The 19,268-nt window shown below is 53.1% G+C and overlaps 1 protein-coding gene across 10 annotated transcripts in view; it reads left to right on the forward strand.

The window, feature by feature from the left end:
- The window catches only part of PI4KA (phosphatidylinositol 4-kinase alpha), a 96,896-nt gene that overhangs the window by 27,291 nt on the left and 50,337 nt on the right, over window positions 1-19,268 (forward strand). For 9 of the 10 annotated variants that reach the window (XR_014234143.1, XR_014234144.1, XR_014234145.1 and 6 more), the window contains 15 exons: window positions 1,302-1,390; window positions 3,729-3,801; window positions 4,338-4,597; window positions 5,075-5,141; window positions 7,561-7,709; window positions 9,245-9,310; window positions 11,361-11,457; window positions 12,553-12,744; window positions 13,093-13,193; window positions 13,753-13,882; window positions 14,613-14,745; window positions 15,728-15,823; window positions 16,184-16,367; window positions 16,781-16,884; window positions 18,702-18,870. Coding sequence is in view for 7 of the 10 variants with exons in the window: in XM_082353910.1 (XP_082210036.1) it covers window positions 1,302-1,390; window positions 3,729-3,801; window positions 4,338-4,597; window positions 5,075-5,141; window positions 7,561-7,709; window positions 9,245-9,310; window positions 11,361-11,457; window positions 12,553-12,744; window positions 13,093-13,193; window positions 13,753-13,882; window positions 14,613-14,745; window positions 15,728-15,823; window positions 16,184-16,367; window positions 16,781-16,884; window positions 18,702-18,870 (1,910 nt within the window). In the remaining 3 variants the exon portion in view is untranslated. Of the gene's footprint in view, window positions 1-1,301; window positions 1,391-2,347; window positions 3,615-3,728; window positions 3,802-4,337; window positions 4,598-5,074; window positions 5,142-7,560; window positions 7,710-9,244; window positions 9,311-11,360; window positions 11,458-12,552; window positions 12,745-13,092; window positions 13,194-13,752; window positions 13,883-14,612; window positions 14,746-15,727; window positions 15,824-16,183; window positions 16,368-16,780; window positions 16,885-18,701; window positions 18,871-19,268 lie in introns of those variants that run through there. The other variant, XM_082353914.1, reaches the window with a different exon arrangement.

A 19,268-nucleotide genomic window follows, 5' to 3' on the forward strand; every position in this document is an offset into this window, starting at 1 on the left:
CCGGGAAGATCCCACATGTTGCAGAGCAACTGGGCCCATACACCACAACTACTGAGCCTGCGCTCCAGAGCCCGCGAGCCACAACTACTGAAGCCTGCATGCCTAGAGCCAGTGCTCCGCAACAAGAGAAGCCATCACAGTGAGAAGCCCATGCACCACAACGAAGAGTAGCCCCCACTGACCGCAAGTAGAGAAAGCCCGCACGCAGCAACGAAGACCCAATGCAGCCAAAAATAAATAAATAAAAAATAGATAAGTTTATATAAAAAAAAAAATTGTTAGAGATATATAAATTTCCAATTATTGGGTAATATTTCAGTCTCCTAGTTTCTATTAAGGCAATATCACTTATGCTTTGATAAACCCCATAGCAGTAGTTCTTAAAGGGCCATCCCTGGACCAGCAGCATCAGCACCCCTGGGAACTTGTCAGAAGGTAGATTCTCAGACCCCACATTGGAGCTACTGAGTTAGGAACTCTGGGCCCGGGAGTCAGGCAGACTGCATTTCAGCAAGCCCTCCTGTTGGTTCCGGCCACACTCAAGCTTGTGAAGGACCTAGAGCTGCGTCTCAGAATGACATGTGCGGAAGTAGACACGCAGCGGTCGTCTGCTCTGTGTGTGTGTGTGTCTTTGAGTCAGTGCTCAACGTTCAAAATTGGTTAAATGTTTAATAGTGATCGGACCTCCTTGGCAGCAGGTCTAACCTTCCCAAAGTGCACTTGACAGAAGTGGTGCTTCACTTGTGGTCTTTTGTAGTGCTCCCTTCTTGACCTTGAGGCTCTGCTCCTGAGAATCTCCGTACTGGCAGGCTCAGTCGGGGAAGGGCTTAAAAACCTACAAGGAGTAGAGCACATCTCTGGGTGCTCTTCTGAGGATTTTCTCCACCTGTCAGAAGAAAAAAGGAAAAAAAAAAAACATTAATTCAGTTTAAAGTGATAGTAACTGGTATTTGACAGTTAGCCTCCATGAAACATCTCCCATAGTCTTACCAAGATTGATTTCCCAATTTTATTTAGGTCGGGAATAAAACATGGAATCTGTCATGTTGAGAGGCTCTGTAATCTCAGACTATAAATTGGCTCAGCAAACATTTCAATTTCTTGAACCAAAACATTTTATTACAAGGAAGGCAGGGGTGTTTCTCAGCAAACACGTTGGGCCCGTTATCTGTCCTCTGGAGGCTCATCCTGAAGAGGGCGGCCTCCACTGTAAGTAGTTCCTTGGCAGCCGTGTGAGAGGGAACAGCCAGATGGGGTGGCTGGTCAGTGTGATGATCCGATTCCTGTCTTTCTGCCTCCAGGCACCCTCCCGGTGGCCGAGAGCTTCAGCTTCTGCTTGGTCACTTTGCTGTCTGACGTGGCTTATAGGGACCCTTCCCTCAGGGATGAGGTAAGTGTGCGTTGACTCAGTGTGTGTTTCTGTAAGATCCGAGAGTCCCAAAGTGATGACAGGAAAAAAAAAAAAAAAAAAGTGATTGGATTGTTTATGTTGATTTATTTCATACTGTTAGTAACACACATGAGAAATGTTAAATCCTGCTTGCAGTGCTTAGTCCCCTGCTGACCTCCCAAGTCTTATCTCGTTCAGCTTTCCCAATTGCCCTGTGAGGTGGGCAGCAAAAGGCCACGCGTCCTCCTGCCTCCATGCTGGGGACTGACGTTCATAGGAGAAGATTTTCTGGAAAGCTGGAGCCGTTCCTTCAAGTGCTCCAGTGTTTGTAGTTTTAGTTTATTTTGTTGGAAATGTTACTTAAATGTATTTCATATTTCTCTCCTTTTATTTATTTATTTATTTTTGGCTGCATTGGGTCTTTGTTGCTGCAAGGGGGCTTTCTCTAGTTGCAGCGAGCAGGGGCTACTCTTCATTGTGGTGCGTGGGCTTTTCATTGTGGTGGCTTCTCTTGTTTCGGAGCACGGGCTCTAGGCGCACGGGCTTCAGTAGTTGCAGCACGCGGGCTCAGTAGTTGTGGCTCGTGGACTCTAGAGCGCGGGCTTAGTAGTTGTGGCACACGGGCCTAGTTGCTCCACAGCATGTGGGATCTTTCTGGACCAGGGCTCGGACCCGTGTCCCCTGCTTTGGCAGGCGGATTCTTAACCACTGCGCCACCAGGGAAGCCCCCCTGTATCTTTTTTAATTTTTAAAATCTCTTTACTTACTATCACACTGTAAATTCTGTGTCCCTATTTTTGCCATTATGTTGGTCTCCACCCTTCTTTCTTAGTTTAGGTTCTTTATTTACTTGTGGGTTGGCTAAAGAGGTAACTAGATATGTTAGAATCACATATTATTTAAAAAGCTAACGGGGCTTCCCTGGTGGCGCAGTGGTTGAGAATCTGCCTGCCAATGCAGGGGACACGGGTTCGAGCCCTGGTCTGGGAAGTTCCTACATGCCGCGGAGCGACTAGGCCTGTGAGCCACAATTGCTGAGCCTGCGCGTCTGGAGCCTGTGCTCCGCAACAAGAGAGGCCGCGATAGTGAGAGGCCCGCGCACCGCGATGAAGAGTGGCCCCCACTTGCCGCAGCTAGAGAAAGCCCTCGCACAGAAACGAAGACCCAACACAGCTATAAATAAATAAATAAATAAAAATTAAAAATTAAAAAAAAAAAGCTAACAGGGCTTTTCTACCAGTAACACCTATTGAAATAGGTCACCACAGAGGATGGTGGCATAACTTTAATATGTGAAATGGACAAAACATTGCTTTCCAGGTCCTCACTGTTCCTCATCATTTGACACTAGCAAAACGTGAGCAGTTTGGTGATGAACAAGTCACCTCAGACCAACTTCATTTTTCTGCCTGGATTCCCCAAGACTGGAAGCGGGGGAAGTGAGAGGGACTCGGTCTGGGTGCTCTTCATCAGGGCCTGGACCACGCCTCTCCTGACATCCTTGGTCAGCAGTGTAGCCGAGGGCAGGGTTTGCAGAGCCACCTGAAGGACCACCCCAGGGGCACCCGGCAGGAGTCTCTGGTTGCCTGCCCCCTGCGGTGGAAGCTGAACAGCTAGGACCAGCCAGGACCGGGGATGAAAATCCTGAAAGCAAGTCAGTCTCGTCTGTAGACGATTTGGATGCCAAGCTGGGAATCGAGGACCCTCGCGGTGAACTAAAGCTTATGCCCTGAGCTTTTGTGGGGCTCAGTGACAGGCAAAAAAATAACAGCCCTGCGGGTGGAGGGGCACAGCTTGAGGCAGCATGTGTGAGAGACACTTAAGGATTTCATTTCTCTGTGAGTTCATGGAGCCAGCAGTGTGAAGGGCTGCTGGAAAGCCAGTGTCACGTCCACAGACGTCTGGGGTCCGTGCTGAGTCTGGTGATTACTCGGAGATCCCCAGCATCCCTGGAATAGTAGTGTGTTTTGTCTGAACGCTGCAGTTGGAGATGGCTTCTTACACACTGAGCTACAGTGAAGTCAGGCAGGCCGTCAGCAAGGACTTGAATCATAAGGAACGGATGGAAAGAACCAGGGGTGTTGAGCTGTGAAGAGAGATTGGGGGCCTGTCACCTGTTTCCAGAGTTAGGCCTGTGGACCAGCCAGAGAGGGAGGGTTCTGTCCGCAGAAGGTCTGTTGCCTGACCCCTCGGCAGAGCTTCCGTGCAGGGGGTTATGGATCAGGTATGAGGTTGGACAAGAGAATGTCTAAAGCTTCCTCTAGTTCTGAATTAATTTTGTGATATTTATCTGATTTTGTTTATAAGTTTGTGTGTTATGTTTCCTTGGCTATTCCAGATTTTAGAGGCGCTTTTGCAGGTTTTGCATGTCCTTTTGGGAATGTGCCAGGCCTTGGAGATTCAAGAGAAAGGTATGTTTTTCTTTTTATTGTTTGTGATTTTCCTTCCCCTTGCTTTTCCCAGTCTTCAGATTTTCTGTTCTTTGCAACCAGTGTATCTGGTGGACGTGACCTTTGCTGCATGTTAGCTGAGAGGCCGCGTGGGGTCGTGAGCACAGCTCTGCTGCCTGAATGCTGGGCCACTTCCCCCTCTGGGGCTCGGGTTTCCTCACCTGTAACATGTCTGAAGGTCATTTTTCCTCTGGTGTGAGGCTACCAATCTGCTCCCAGAAGGACTAAATGCCCTGATTAAGTCCTGTGAGGGAGCCTGCTCAGGTGACGTGGCTGAGGGACTGATTTGGAGGTGCTGTGCGTGGTTAAGACCTCCCGCCCACGGGCCGTGTCTGCAGCCGTGGTTGAGGATGGATGGAAAATACTGCCGGTCAGCGCCTGGGCTTGCCCCTGTTGCCATGGCTAGTTCTGGCCCTTGGTCTTGCTGGTGGGGGGCCCTGAGATGGGTGGCCCCAGGTCCCCGGGCGGTGCCGCCACGGCTTCCCTCTGCCTTCCAGAATACCTCTGCAAGTACGCGGTCCCGTGCCTCATAGGAATCTCCCGCGCATTTGGGCGTTACAGCAACACGGAAGAGTCCCTCCTGTCCAGGCTCTTCCCCAGAGTCCCTCCTCATTCCCTCCACGTCCCCGAGGAGCTGGAAGGTGTGCGGAGGCGGTCCTTCAACGACTTCCGCTCCATCCTCCCCAGCAACCTGCTGGCGGTGTGTCAGGAGGGCACCCTGAAGAGGAAGGCCAGCAGCGTGTCCAGCATCTCGCAGGTGGGGCCATGCACCCAGGCGGACAGGGGACGGGGGCTTGTTAGGTGCCCACTCGCGTGTAGTTTGAGGGAACTTGGGGAACGTGAAAGGTTCTCATTAGAGTTCTCTTTAATACAAAGGTTCCCTTGTCCTTTTTAAGATTTATAAGTGAGTCATCTCCTGGGAGGGGAAGTGTTTGGGCGCCAGCTCTTTTCTGAGCGCAAGACAGTTGGTGCCTGTAGAGAATATGTAATTGACTCATGGAGAAAGACAGGGACACGAAACACTGAGAATAATCTGGCTCAGTCGTCGGGTGTAGAATACATGGCTAGACACAAGAATTTAGAATTACAGTAGAGAACCTGTAGCCAGGGTGGGCTTCAGCGAGGAGGTGGGGCTGAACCAGGGCTCTGGCCAGCAGAGGGAGCCTTGTCTGAGACGGATCTGACTGAGGTCTGACTGGCCTTTCTTACCTGTGCGTGTGGTTGTGTGTTTCAGGTCAGCCCTGAACGAGGGGTGCCCCCTCCCAGCTCCCCTGGAGGATCCACCTTTCACTACTTCGAAGGTGGGCTTCGCCTTTCTGCTGACCGAGCCCCCAGGGGGGAGGTCCACAGGGCCTTCCTGTGCTGTGAGGATGCTAACACAGACACTGCTGTTGTGCATCTTGAGTGTCAAGCTTTTAGAAAGCATTTATTTTCTATTTTTGATTAAACTTCTTAAACTTGAATCTAAAAATATTTCAAACATAGAGAAAAGTGCAGACAATACTATACAGGACCCCAAATGCCTGCCATCTGAATCTTAGTACATTAACCTGTGAAAGCACTGCTTTTCAGGTGGAAATACTAATGGTGGGTCCTTCTCTTGTTTCTTGTTGTTTAAGGTCATTAAGCACATGGATAATGTTAAAGAACATTGTAATGAGACTGCGTGTAGTACCTTATGTTTAATGAGTAATACTTTCTTTAGAGATTTGCTGTTCACAAAGGACTTTCAGGTAATTTACTGAATTTGATTCGTGTGACAGCTCTGTGCAGTGTCAGACACTTGTTACAATAGCCTTCACCTTCTCCTCGAGGGAAGTAAGATGCAGATTGTGGGGAGGAAGTGGGGAAACAAGACCTCCACGCCTCATGGCGCTGTCCGTTCCATTGTCAGTGACACCCCTGCATAAATCCCAAATCTTAACACCTGTGGTCCCTGCAGCTCCGCCTTTTGCCTCCTTTTGTGTCCACCACGCACTGGGTCAGCCATGCAGGACGTCATCCTCATGTCGTGGTGTGTGTCCGGGACACAGACTTCTTGCCTTCTTTTATGACTATCATTATTTTTACAATAAACTGGTATGTCCTTAAGGTGAACGACATGATGGTTTGATATACATAAATGTGGTGAGGTGGTTACTGCAGTCAAGCCGTTAACTGTACATCTCCTCACATGGTCACCATTGTGTGTGTGCGTGTGTGGTTAGAGCACCTCCTCTCTCAGCGCATTTCTAGCATCCAACATGGTGTAATTAGCTCTCTGGACTCAGCCCGCATAACCGTCATCTCCGCATTTCCCCACCTCCCACCCCTGGTCACCACACTCTCTGCTCCCATGTCTTTGAGATTTTTAGATTCCACGTATAAGTGAGATTGTGCAGTTTTTTTCTTTCTGTGGCTGGCTTACTTCACTCAGCATAATGCCCTCCAGGAATATTATTCAGCCTTAGGAAAGGAGATCCTGCCATTTGTGACAACGTGGATGAACCTGGATGTGATGCTGAGTGAGATAAGCCGGTCACACGGGTGCATATATAATGGAAAATACATGGAGCATGTGTGTTCATGCACATTGTATATACACATGTTTTATGTAGTTTTCACACACATTTCATGCACACACACACACCCTCTTCCCACCTTCTTCCCACCTGCTCCCTTTAATCTGGCCTCACCCCACCCCCTGTCCAGCCACCTCTGTGGCTTCACCGTGTTGGCCTCCAGCGTCTCAGCTCCTCTCAGTATTGTCGCCCCCCCACCTCTGTTGTAAGCTGCCTCCCGCTGTCATGGCTCTTAACCTGTAAAAAGGTGTAATTCTTTTTTTGTTGTTGTTCTCACATGTCTGGGTGGAAAATATTAGGACATGATTCTACCTAAGCTTTGACCTGAAACACCCCAGTGAGAGGCAACCCTCCCCAAGGATTTGCAATCCAGCTTTTACTTCTTTTTTTAATTGAAATATAGTTGATTTATAATGTTGCATTAGTTTCTGATATATAACACAGTGATTCAGTTATACATATATATTATATTCTTCTTCAGATTCTTTTCCATTATGGTTTATTACAGGATATTGACTATAGTTCCCTGTGTTATTCAGTAAGACCTTGTTGTTTACCTATTTTATATAGAGTAATTTGTATCTGCTACTCCCAAATTCCTAATTTATCCCTCCCCCACCCCCTTTCCCCTTTAGTAACCGTAAGCTTGTTTTCTATGTCTGTGAGTCTGTTTCTGGTTTGTGAATAAGTTCATTTGTGTCATTTTTTTTTAGATTCCACATATAAGTGGTATCATAACGATATTTGTCTTTCTCTGTCTGACTTACTTCACTTAGTATGATGATCTCTAGGTCCATCCATGTTGCTGCAAATGGCATTATTTCATTCTTTTTTATGTCTGAGTAGTATTCCATTGTATGTATACATACCACATCTTCTTTATCCATTCATCTGTCAATGGACATTTAGGTTGTTTCCATGTCTTGCCTATTGTGAATAGTGCTGCTATGAACGTTGGGGTGCATGTATCTTTTTGTATTAGAATTTTCTCTGGATGTATGCCCAGGAGTGGGATTGCTGAATCATATCAGGCTTTACTTCTTAATTAAAACATGGAATTTGAGTATAAACAAAAGCAAAATCGATACCGTTGTTGGTTCTTGAGGGAGTATCTGGGTTGCATGCTCCCGCGACTGACTTTCTGGTTTTGCCCCGTCAGCCTCTTACTTACCTGATGGGAGTGCCCCGGAGCCCGACTACTACTTCTCCACCATCAGCTCCAGCTTCTCCGTTTCTCCTCTTTTCAATGGCATCACTTACAAGGAGTTCAGTATTCCCCTGGAGATGCTCCGGGAACTCATAAACCTGGTAAGCATAGCCTTGATGGATAGATGGACCACGGGTGTATCAACCAGTGGAATTGCTAGTTGTGTCAGCCTATATTTCACAGCACAGCTTGGTAGTCACAGTTTTCAGATTAAAGAGGGAAGGAGGGTCACATCCTTGGAGTTGCTGTGCGGCACGTTCTCATTTGTCCCTGCAGCCGCCACATGGGGCGCGGCCACGCGTCCCCTTGTTAGAGGTAAGGAAGTTGGTGTTAAGTACCTTAAGGGCTAAGGGCAGGGCCCAGGCTCAGGCGGTGGTCCTACCCCAAGCCCACTTGCTCTTGCACTTGACCCAGCTCAGGGGCTGCTCTGTTTGGATTAATACAGAGCTAATGTTTCCTGTCTGGGGACCTTTGTGTGACCTTTGCAGTTGCGTCAGAGATGCCGTTGTCTGAGTCCTGGAGTGGCTGGGCCTGTGACCCACCCTTGAAATTGCCGTGCTCGTACCGGGGTGCTGCATGGTGGGTTCGGGTGGGCCAGGACAGACTCCAAAGACAGGGCTTTCTGCTTTGGAACGAATGAGAGAGAAGAAGAAGGTCGGGGTGAGGCGGGGGCCAGGGGCGTGGCTCTTGCCTGTGAGGAGTGTGAACAGAAATGGCCCAGAGATGGTGGCTTTGGGTGGAGAAGCAAGAAGATGGCCCAGTGTCAGCGGGCAGGGTGGAGCCAGGGTGAGCTGCTCAGTAGCCGGCTGTCCTGAGACCTCCCCACCCCGAGCTGGCCACGCTGTCAGTGTCCCGACAGGACAGCAGCTCTTTACGGTCACGTCAAGAGATTCCAGATGAAGGCTGGATGTCTTGGGTCGTTCAGGGGAATTTGTTTTTCAGTATATTTTAACTTTCAAGGTTAGGTTTTCTTCTAAACCATTTTTAAATTTCTTCTCCTGACATGTCATTTATCATTATCCATATGTTTTAAAAATAACCTTAAAGCACTGTAATGTGGTGGCAGTTTTCTCAGGCGGTTCTCGGTCGGCAGAACAGTTCTTCCTGTCCCGAGCACTGGTACAGAGTGGGGCCGGGGTGGGGGTGGCCAGTGCTCCTGTGAGGAATTCGCAGTGTGCGCTGTAGCACCCAGAAGAGCCAGCGCCCTGGCCCGGGAAGGGGGCGTCGCTGGCGCTTGGGGACCGGCTGTGACGGGGGTCTACCATGTCCGGGAGGGGCCTCGGGGGGGAAAAGTCAGTCTTGCCTGGAGTCTCAGTGCTTTCGCTTCATGGAAATGGAAACCTCATGTCCCCAGATTTGAGGGAGTTGGTTCCTTTTCTGTTTTTATTTCATTCCCATCTATGGTAAGAAAGAAGTTCTAGGCGATGGCAGGATTAGGGACATTTTGTGTGTGTATTGGAGCCTTGGGGCTCCAGTGATGTGCTCATTGTTGACCTCTTATTTCCATCCGTTTTTCACCGTGAGCTTGTGATGTGGTTTCATCCGTCAGCACGATTTGTTCTGCAGTGGAATGAGCTGGCACTCCTGTCTCCCCCCGTGTGTGCCAGGTGCTCACGAGGTCTCGTTTCCCTTGAAGGTGAAGAAGATTGTTGAGGAGCCTGTTCTCAAGTCCCTGGACGCAGTCGTAGCCAGCGTGACAGAGGTACGTCCCTCTGAGGACATCACGCCGAGATCACCTGCCGGGCACACCTGTGCGGGGGGAGTGGGGAGGGTTTGCAGTGGGTGGGGTGGGGCCACTGGAGTGAGTGAGAGGCTCGCCCTGAGACTTCAGCGTACGTTCCAGTGACGACAGCACACCTGCCGCCCAAGGGCTCGCCCTGTGCCTGGCTCCTTTAGATGTGTCCCCTACCGGTGCCCCGTCCTGGCCCCTGAGCAGCGGTCAGGGTCTCTACTTCACAGGTGAAAGCAGAGGTTCGGGGAGGACTAACTGGTGCCCGCGTCCCATGGTCAGCATGGGAGCTGGATTGCGACCTGGGCCCCGACTCTGCTCCATTGTGGTCCTTGCCCCCACGGTGCCTGCAGAGCCACTGCCAAGGCTCGGTACACACCCCTCATCAGTCCAGGCACTGCAAGCCCTGGCTTGTGAGTGTGAGGGGTGTGTACTCAGGCATTTTCTGTCCTTAGCATGTTCGGAACCAAGGCCCACAGCTTTATTTATAAAATCATTAAATGTCGCTGCTGGGAGACCTCAAAGTCCCTGGGAACATTTGGGTCAGCCCCCTTTTGTCAGGGTCCAGAGAGATCACCGATTTCCAGGCTGATGACTGCTGTGGCCATGTGCTGGGCTCAGATTCCTTGTTAAGCCTGGCGTTCTTTCTCTCATCCGATTATAAGACATGCAGCGCCTGGCACCACCGGGCTCAGTTATGAAGCGGGAAGGGAACCACCAGGGACCTCCCTGTGCTGCAGGCCGCAGCTCCTGCCCTGCATGCGCTCCACCCCGCTGTCTGTGGGCATTAGGTGTGTGGCCGGTCACTTGCCAGCTGGTCTGCAGCCCTCCTGCCCGTGGGCCTGAGCTCTCACTGTGCTTGCTCTCAGAGGTGTCCTGGTGTCCTTTGTCGGTGTGGGGTCGTGTGACCCTGGGCAGACCAGGAGGCCAGGGCCAGAGCTGGGCTGGCAGGCACAGCAGCCAGACGTGTTGGGCCCGAGTGCCGTCGTTGTGAAGAGGTGGCTTGGATCCTGAGGGGAGAGGAATGCCAGGAGCATGGGGCTCTGGGGCCCTTCTCCCCATGGAACAGAGCAGTTTCTCATATTTTGTTTCATAATTTGGACTTTAGTGTAAATGTCCATTTGAAGAAATAGTTTTGTGGCTAAAAAAAAGCTCGAACCCGAGTCACCGCAGGATAATCCTCTTCCTCATCCACCTTCACTGGCAGTGACCGTGCTTATTATGTGCCAGATGTGACTCCCTCTCCTTGAACCCACGGCACACCTGCTCTCAGCCGGGGAGACAGAGGCTGGCAGGGCCTTCATCACACAGCTCTGGGGCCCTGGGGCCGGGCTGCACCGCCCGGGTTCCTCCTTCCTGGCTCTGGGGTGGGACCTCTGGTCACCTTAACCTCAGCCAGTGTCACGTCTGCCCCGCAGGGAGTTATGAGGACTGTGCCTGTAGGGCCATTCACGCAGCGCCCTCTGATGACACCGGTGCCCATGGGACACGGCCTCCACCAGCCTCGCCCCGCAGGCCCCTTCCAGCTGTGGATTTGCCTCCGCATCCGCCTTACTCGCGCTTACCTGTGTCAGAATTTTTGTAAATCTTGCCTTTCCATTGCACTAGACTGAATATGCAGAGAAATTAACAGCATCTTACTCAACTCACTAGACCTCGGATGAATTTTTTTCCCCAGAAGAAAACTAGCGTCACATTTTAGATGAGATTGCTAAAGAAAATTTAAAGTGAATTTTAGTTACAAAATGTAGGCAGAATCCGAAGGTGCCCCAGCTGTCGTGTCTATCACTGAGGGGGACAGGGTGCAATGTGGTCTTGTGGCCCCATGGCTCCTGCACCCCCACTCTCCTTGTTCAAAGATGCCCGGAGAGGGTGAGCCCTCAGTGAGAGAAGGTGGTCCGTCCTCCAGGGGCCCGGGGCTGCTTCCCGCAGGCGTCTCTGGGCAGTGTGAGCGTAGGAGGGAGGAGGGAGTCACCGCAGTGACCAGCGGTGCCAGTCACGCGTCCCATGCCTCTACCCGCAGGCCAACCCCAGCGCCGACCTCTACTACAGCACGTTCAGCGACCCCCTCTACGTGGCCACATTCAAGATGCTGCGGGACACTCTGTACTACATGAAAGGTGAGCGTGGGGTCCTGCCCTTGTGCCAGGGCTGCTTCACAGCGTCCGCAAGGAACGTGGACACGTTCCCAGGAGAAGCAGGCGATGAGGGACATGCACCTGTCGTCCTGCCCCCAGTGCTGCCAGCAGCGCAGCCTCTTTGGTGGGTGTGTCTCCTCGGCTGATGTCTGACACGGACGTGTGGGGTCATCCTGATCCCCTGGTCAGGCATACAGTTTAATGTGTCTGCGTTACATGTTTCAAAACATTAAAAAAATGAGAAAACGAGGCAGTCGTGATCTTACAACTCAGAATAATTTGTAAGTAGCGGAGCTCACACACGGAGTTAGCAGTTCCTTCCAGGCTCTCTTGTGTGTTTTAAACACAGTTTTCCTAGGCTCTTCCCTTAAGTTGCTGAATGTGCTTCATAAACAAGAGCTTTGATGACCACATGGTGTCCTGTGGGTGTCCCATAATCTCCTTAGCTGTTTTCCTGATCTGATTCCAAGTGCTCCTGAGACCTGAGCCTGGTTGGGGCCACCATGGGGGCTAGGTTCCCGAAAAGCGGCAGGTGCTGGCTGCTCGGCCTGACCCCGGAGCCTGCAGCCTCCCCTAGCCAGGCTGCTGCTGGTTTTCTCGGCCAGTCTGCCCTGTGCCTGTGCCGTCTCTCGGGTCTCCTGCCCTGTCCAGGCCCGAGGACGAGAGCTGGGAGAGGCTGCAGACTGGGTGCCTTCCTGTGCAGGGGGTCCTCCTCGGGCTGCATCCAGCTTTCCCACATCTGATAACTGACGCCCTTTTTAGAAAGTATCACAGGAGTACTTTTCGTTAATCGGACCAGTTCTGGTGATGGCACTCCCCAGGTTGTGTCTCGTGTTCAGGTTTGAGTGTATTGACAGCTTAAAACAAAGCATGGCTCGCATTTCGCTGGGAGGTGACCATTCCGAGTGTCAGGTAGCATGTGTGCAGGGCTGGCGTGCGTGCCCGTCCCGGCTCGCCCCAGGCGGCCTTCCTGGAAGCATGGTAGCCAGCAGCAGCGCCCTCTCCCTGGGTGTCTGTCGCAAGGGAAAGACCAAGGCTGCTCACAGCCTGAATCTGTGCCCGCTCTCCCTCCTGCAGACCTGCCCACCTCCTTTGTGAAGGAGGTCCATGACTTCGTGCTGGAGCAGTTCAACACCAGCCAGGGGGAGCTCCAGAAGATCCTGCACGACGTGGACCGGACCCACAGTGAGCTGAGCCCCCTGAAGCTGCGCTGCCAGGCCAGTGCCGCCTGCGTGGACCTCATGGTGTGGGCTGTGAAGGACGAGCAGGGTGGGTTCCCCGTGCCACCACCTGGCGCGTCCTCTGCTTACGAGGAGAGGAGGGGGCTCAGGACGGGAGATGGTGCTGGTCCAGGAAGGTGGGGGTTCGGGGGGAGCCACGCTCAGGACACGGGACAGGGTGGGGGCTGGCAGTGGAGGGATAGGCCACCCCGCAGGATGGTGTCATCACAGCAGCAGGAAAGGAGCAGGGACGCCCACCTCGGACACTTTGTGGTGGAGCCGCTTCTCAGAGTTAGTGAGCCCGGGGTTTAGTCACGTTCTATTATGACTGGTGAAGGAGTCTTTGTGACCACTGGCCTTTGCTAAAGGTCCGTACCCTCCTCTGTTCTGAACTTAGGTGCAGAGAATCTGTGCATCAAGCTGTCTGAGAAGCTGCAGTCCAAGACATCCAGCAAGGTCATCATTGCTCACCTGCCCTTGCTCATCTGCTGTCTGCAGGTCAGTCTCACGGGCCCCGGTGGGGGTGGTTGGGGGCGCAGTGCTGACGCCCGTCAGCAGGGCCTTCTTGCCATGGCCAGGCTGTGGCGGGCACCAGCAGCGAGGTCTGAGCTGCTGCCTCTAGGAACTTGAACTAGAGTCTGCTGTGGACAAGTTCAGTGCTGGGAGGCTGCTGCTGACGGCCAGCAGGCTTTCTGCGAGTGGGGTTCAGGCACAGCCAAGTCCTGCGTTGTGGAGGCTGCCGTGCATCTGCCGGGCGTTCCCAAGGCCTCGGACGCCAGCCTGCTGTGCCGAGACTCTGACCTTGTCCCAACCCCACTGACTTCACGTCTGCCGTTGTGTAAAAGTAATGCTTGGTGCCCTTTCTCCCCTAAGGTTCTTCCAAAAGAGATGGACACACTCTAACAGTGAATCTCGCCTTTGGGTGGAGAGAGTCCCGACCACCCCCTTTCTGTCTTTGTGCCCCATGGCCGGGTGGCCCTTGGAAGTCTGATTGACTTTGTGTCTGAGGGGGTGGGCACCTCCCCCGCGGCCCCTGATGGCCCGCTGTGCGTTGCAGGGCCTGGGCCGACTGTGCGAGAGGTTCCCAGTGGTGGTGCACTCGGTGACGCCATCCCTGCGGGACTTTCTGGTGGTCCCGTCCCCCGTGCTGGTGAAGCTGTACAAGTGCCACAGTCAGTACCACACAGGTAACTGGCCGAGAGGCCACCATCCCTGGGCTGCTCCTCCACCTTTTCCCCGAAAGGCTTCCCCTGCACAACCCCCTGGGGTGCCAAGCCTCCCTCCCGCTGCCACTGCCCCAGGCCCCACTCCAGGCCTGCTCTTTTTGGCACCTGCTCTCTCTGGGGCATCCTGCAGTGTGCGTCCCATGTCCCGACACCGGGCCTGGAGCTCCGTCCCCTCCCCTGCCACAGGCCCAGAGCACGTCTGGTGACCGATGTTAATTAAGTACCCTGCTGCGCGCTCAGGCGCTGAAGTGGTATCACCATGCTGCCCCCAGTCCCACCAAGGTGGGCGTTTTGTCCTCTCCCTTCAGGTGGAGAGACTCTGAGGGCCCTGCTCTCACGCTTGCCCACCCTTCCCGCCTTCCTACGCGTGAGCTGGATGCCCTCAGGCCATGCCCTTGCCTTTCTGCTGGGGCTGAGCTCCTAGGGGCCAGGACTTCTGAATCATTTCTTAAGACATTGCTGTTTTATGTATTCATTGCTTTGTAACCTAAGTGTGCTTCCTTGATTTAAACATTTGTTTCATCCTTTCTGTTCTCCAACACTTTTGATTCTGAAATGCTTGGTGAAGTCTTTGTAAAGTGATTGCTTTTATAGCTAAAGATGATTACATTTGATTTTGGTTTTGAATTTCAAACACGGGTATGGAAAGTGACAGGCATAACCAGATACATATTTGAATTTTTACTTCCAGTTGCCGGCAATGATATAAAAATCAGCGTAACCAACGAGCATTCCGAGTCAACCCTGAACGTGGCGTCGGGGAAGAAGAGCCAGCCGTCCATGTACGAGCAGCTGCGGGACATTGCCATTGACAACGTCTGCAGGTGGGTGGCCTCGGGGGGTTGGGGAGACAGGGGCGGGGTGTCAGGCAGAGCCAGAGACGTTATTGCTCAGGGAAGCTTCTAAACCTGCACTGGATCCGAAAAGGGAGATTGCTACATGTTAAAGAAAAAAAAAAAATTTCCTGCCTTTCTTTTCCTGATCATAAATGTAATAAAAAACAGAGAAAACCTGTGATGTGTAGAAAAGTAGACAGAAAAGAATTATCCCTTAGCCCATCATCCAGAGAGATGACATGTGGTCCTGTGTCATCTTGTTTTCCGTGTGATTTTTGGTATAAATGAGAGGTTTTATGTGCCCTAGTGTCCCTTCGACACCAGCTCCATCTGTGTGAACTCTTGCTGTCCACACTTGGGGACCAGATACATTCTGATTTGCAGGAGATGTACCTCTCCTTGTCTGAGTCCTGGCACCTCGCTCTCGGGGCCATGGGGCTGGAGCCCAGCTACTCTGTCAGACTGTCTTCTCTGACTTTGTGGCCTGGGAGCCAAATGTGTGGGGAGCGAGAGATGCCTATAAGATTTCATGCTCCTCAGGGCTGTTAGGTTTCCCCTTCTCTAGAGCATAAGCATTTCTCCATATTATTAAAACCTTGATATGTAATTTTAACATTCCCTCAGCCACTGTGGGACCATCTGTCTTTCGAATCAGCTATTGGGACTTTTGTTGAGAAACAGGGAATTTTAAATTGGAATTGGCATGAGTATGACACCCTGAAGGAGACCATTCTGGGCAAGATAATGAAGTTACTATTTTTAACTGAGATGCTTGTCAAGAGGTGAAATCTACAGCTGTTCTTTGAATTCATTCTGTGTAATGATGTTCATTCAGATTTCTGGGGAAAGAGTATTCAGAGCGGGTCTTTAAACCTTGCAGACCCGAGACAGGAAAAACTCAACCAAAATCAAACACAAAATGCTCATCTGGTTATTCTGATGCCTCATTCTGCTTGACCTCCTCGCTCAGGTGCCTGAAGGCTGGCTTGACTGTGGACGCAGTGATCGTGGAGGCCTTCCTGGCCAGCCTCTCCAACCGGCTCTATATCTCCCAGGAGAGCGACAAGTACGTCCTGTCCTGTCCCGGGGGTTGGAGGCGGGGGCAGCCGGTCCTGTGCAGGCTCATGGGGCCACTGGCATTCGCGCGTCTGTGCCGCTTTCTGGCACGGAATGGCATCGGGCATTGCGTCTGTCCCGCGATGTCTGCTGAAGCCCACCTTGGAACGTCCACCCTGGACACTGGGGGAAAAGACCTCTGTCTTCCCGCCTGGTGCTGGTGATTGCAGATCCCAGGCTGTCACTGTCAGATGGACGCTTCCTCTGAGAGACTGATGACCCTGGGGTCCAGGTCCTGGCTTCCGGCTTCATTTCCCTGCTGCGTACTGGAGCACCATTCCCAGGGCACGTGTGTCCTTCCCTCCCGTAGGGATGCTCACCTGATTCCGGACCACACCATCCGAGCCTTGGGCCACATCGCAGTGGCCCTGAGGGACACCCCAAAGGTCATGGAGCCGATCCTGCAGATCCTACAGCAGAAGTTCTGCCAGCCCCCCTCCCCCCTTGACGTGCTCATCATTGACCAGCTTGGCTGCCTGGTCATCACCGGAAACGTAAGCACGGCCGGGAACCCACTCTCCCTGGGCACACTTCGGGAAACTCCTTGATTCCCAGGAATGTAAAAATACAGATTAAACTTACCCTGCAGAAGAGTTAAATGCTCCCAACTTTCTTACCACCGAATGGTGAGATTTTTTTCCAAGTAAAGGAGAATAGTGTAATGGTTGCAAGAGTGCCAGAGAAAGAGGTTTAAACTATTTTCTTGCCGATGTTAATAGAATAGAATGGAAATGGAACCTATTCCATTCTTGGTGTTTAAGTTGAGGTTTGCATAAACCTTTAGGAAGGGCTGGCCTTGATGCTGTTTCAGGCCCCACTGTCCCTGGTCCCCAGTGTGTCCCCTCTGGGTGTCCATGGAGGGCGCTCCCAGAGGAGATGTGGTCACGTGTCCCTCACTCTTTTCCAGCAATACATTTACCAGGAGGTGTGGAATCTCTTCCAGCAGATCAGCGTGAAGGCCAGCTCTGTTGTGTACTCTGCCACCAAGGATTACAAGGACCACGGCTACAGGTAAGTCTTCCCAACCTCATTGTTGCTCTCGATCCTTCGAAAATGTGAGATGTGGGGACTTGTCTTTTAAATAAACATCTCTTCTTACAAAAGCACTACATGTTAGAAATACATGTACCCAGGCGGGAATGACCCGCACAGGGCCGCCCCCGAGCTAGCACCTCTGAGCTCCTCACCCAGTGGGCACAGTGCCCCCGGGTGACCGTGTTCTCACAGAGCAGCACCAGCCTTCCTGCCTGTCGTCACCTTGGATGTCAGCATGGTGTCCATCAGGTGGCAGCACCACAATCTGTCTGGCCAGCCCTAGGCTGCACATCAGGTAGTTTTCCAGTGTTTCTGCTGGTCGGTGCTGCATACCTGTGCGGTCTCGGATGCTCGCCTCAGGGTGGATTCAGAGGGCAAGGGAGGAGACGTTGACAGCCTTGGGTGTATGATGTTTGCGTGAATCCTTGCCCTCCCCAGGGATGCCCCAAGGACGAGACGCATCCTTCTGTGTTTGGAGGATCTCATGGACTTGGTCAGATGAAGTCAGGAGGGTGGTGGGCAGGGCAGAGGTTCTCCTCTCCCCTCCTGACCACTCCACCCAGGGGAGGGGGTGGGAGTGCGGCTGTGTGACCTCAGGACATGCTCACCTTCTCTGTGCCTTAACTTCCTCACCAGCTGTGTGGGTGTATGAGGCTGTGTGTATGCATGTGACAGCTCTGAGCACAATGGCTGCTTCTCTGCCTTCTCACTGCCGCTCCCACGGGAGCCCCGGCCACTGGAACGCAGGACTGGCCTTGGGGGGCCGCCAGCTCACCTCCCTCTCCTGTCTGTCCATTCTGGTCTCCGCAGTGACACCAACACACAGACCAAAACCTCTTCGCCTTGCATCTCGCTCCCAGAGCGGCTCCTGCGCCTCCCCGCCCCTCCCCTCCCTGTCTTTCCTTCTGACCTCTGACCACGCCTCTGCCTCGCTGCTCGGCCTGTGCCATGTACGGGACTTACCAGTTCCTCATCTTCTGCCACATTTCCTTCCTAAAGCACTTTCTGACAGTGCCACCCACAGTGACTCGTCTCCCGCCGGAGGAGGCATCCACTGCCATCCGTTTCCCCCCCAGAGATTTGTCTGGGAAGGGGTGCCTTTTGTCCCGGCTGCCATTGCTCTGTGATTTCGGGGGCAGACAATGTGCTACGTGCTTCACAGGGACTGTTTGATTCCCCCACGCCCCGCGAGGAGGGAATTATTATCCTTGTTTACTCAGGAAGAAACTGAGCCTTAAAGACCTGAGCTACTTGGCACAGCCCGGCTGCGGCAGCATCCAGCTGACCCAGCACTCAGAGCCCAGCCTCCCCGCTGGTGTGTGGTGTCAGCTTCCTATTCAGGGTTTACGTGGGGTGACGGGGTCGGGGCAGGTCGTCAGGACCACTGAGCACTTCCTGAGTGTCTGGTGTGAGCTGACCCTAACCTCAGCCCCAGGTGGAGGAGGAAGTGTCGTCAGAGTTTCCCGGGTGGTGGTGATGAAGGGAGATTGTAACTGGAGGGGAAGTGGGTCCCCTGGAAGTGCCAGGGAGCGACATGCCCGTTCTCAGCTGCATGGCCGCCCGGGCACTTGGAGGAAGTGTCCCGAGACAGTCAACACGCCCCAACGCGCAGGCTCCTAGAAGCTGAACAGTCCCTGGGCCCCCAACTTGTCTTGGGGGAGGTTGGGGTCTCTTCCACAGCAGCTGACTTTCCTTCAGGGCTGGTGTCCTCTGGTGGCATGTCCCTCGCCTTGGGGGTCTTCGTTCACAGTACTGGGGGCCCGCACTGTGTCCACGTCACTTCTTTCTCACAGGCACTGCTCGCTGGCTGTGATCAATGCCCTGGCCAACATCGCGGCCAACATCCAGGATGAGCACCTGGTGGACGAGCTGCTCATGAACCTGCTGGAGCTGTTTGTGCAGCTGGGGCTGGAGGGCAAGCGGGCCAGCGAGAGGGCCAGCGAGAAGGGGCCCGCCCTGAAGGTAGGGCTCAGCCCCGGGCACCGCCTTGAAACCCTTGCTTTCTCCCGTTACCTGGTGATGTCAGGAACGGGGGACTGGTTCCTTCCCGGGGTGCTGGCGGGAGTGAACAGACAGACAAGGGGCTGCCCCTGCAGGCTTAGCAGGACAGGCATGGGAACAAAACAGGGGCGTCGGGTGGTCTCAAGGCCTCTCCGAGGTGGAAGCAAGTGAGCAGCAGCCTTGAGTGAAAGTCTCAGCTAGGAGGGAGGGGCTGGTGCAAACAGGGCCTGAGACCCTTTGCCCCGCTCAGCCCTGCCTTGCTCCCCGCCACAGCAGGCTGGGCCACTGTTCCTCTGGTCTCCTGAGTGGGGCCCAGCTCCCTGTGCACAGGAGACGGGGGCTCGAGGGTGTTGGGGAGG

Source organism: Balaenoptera borealis, assembly GCF_965194805.1.
Source record: "Balaenoptera borealis genome assembly, chromosome: 14".
Lineage (NCBI taxonomy): Eukaryota > Metazoa > Chordata > Mammalia > Artiodactyla > Balaenopteridae > Balaenoptera > Balaenoptera borealis.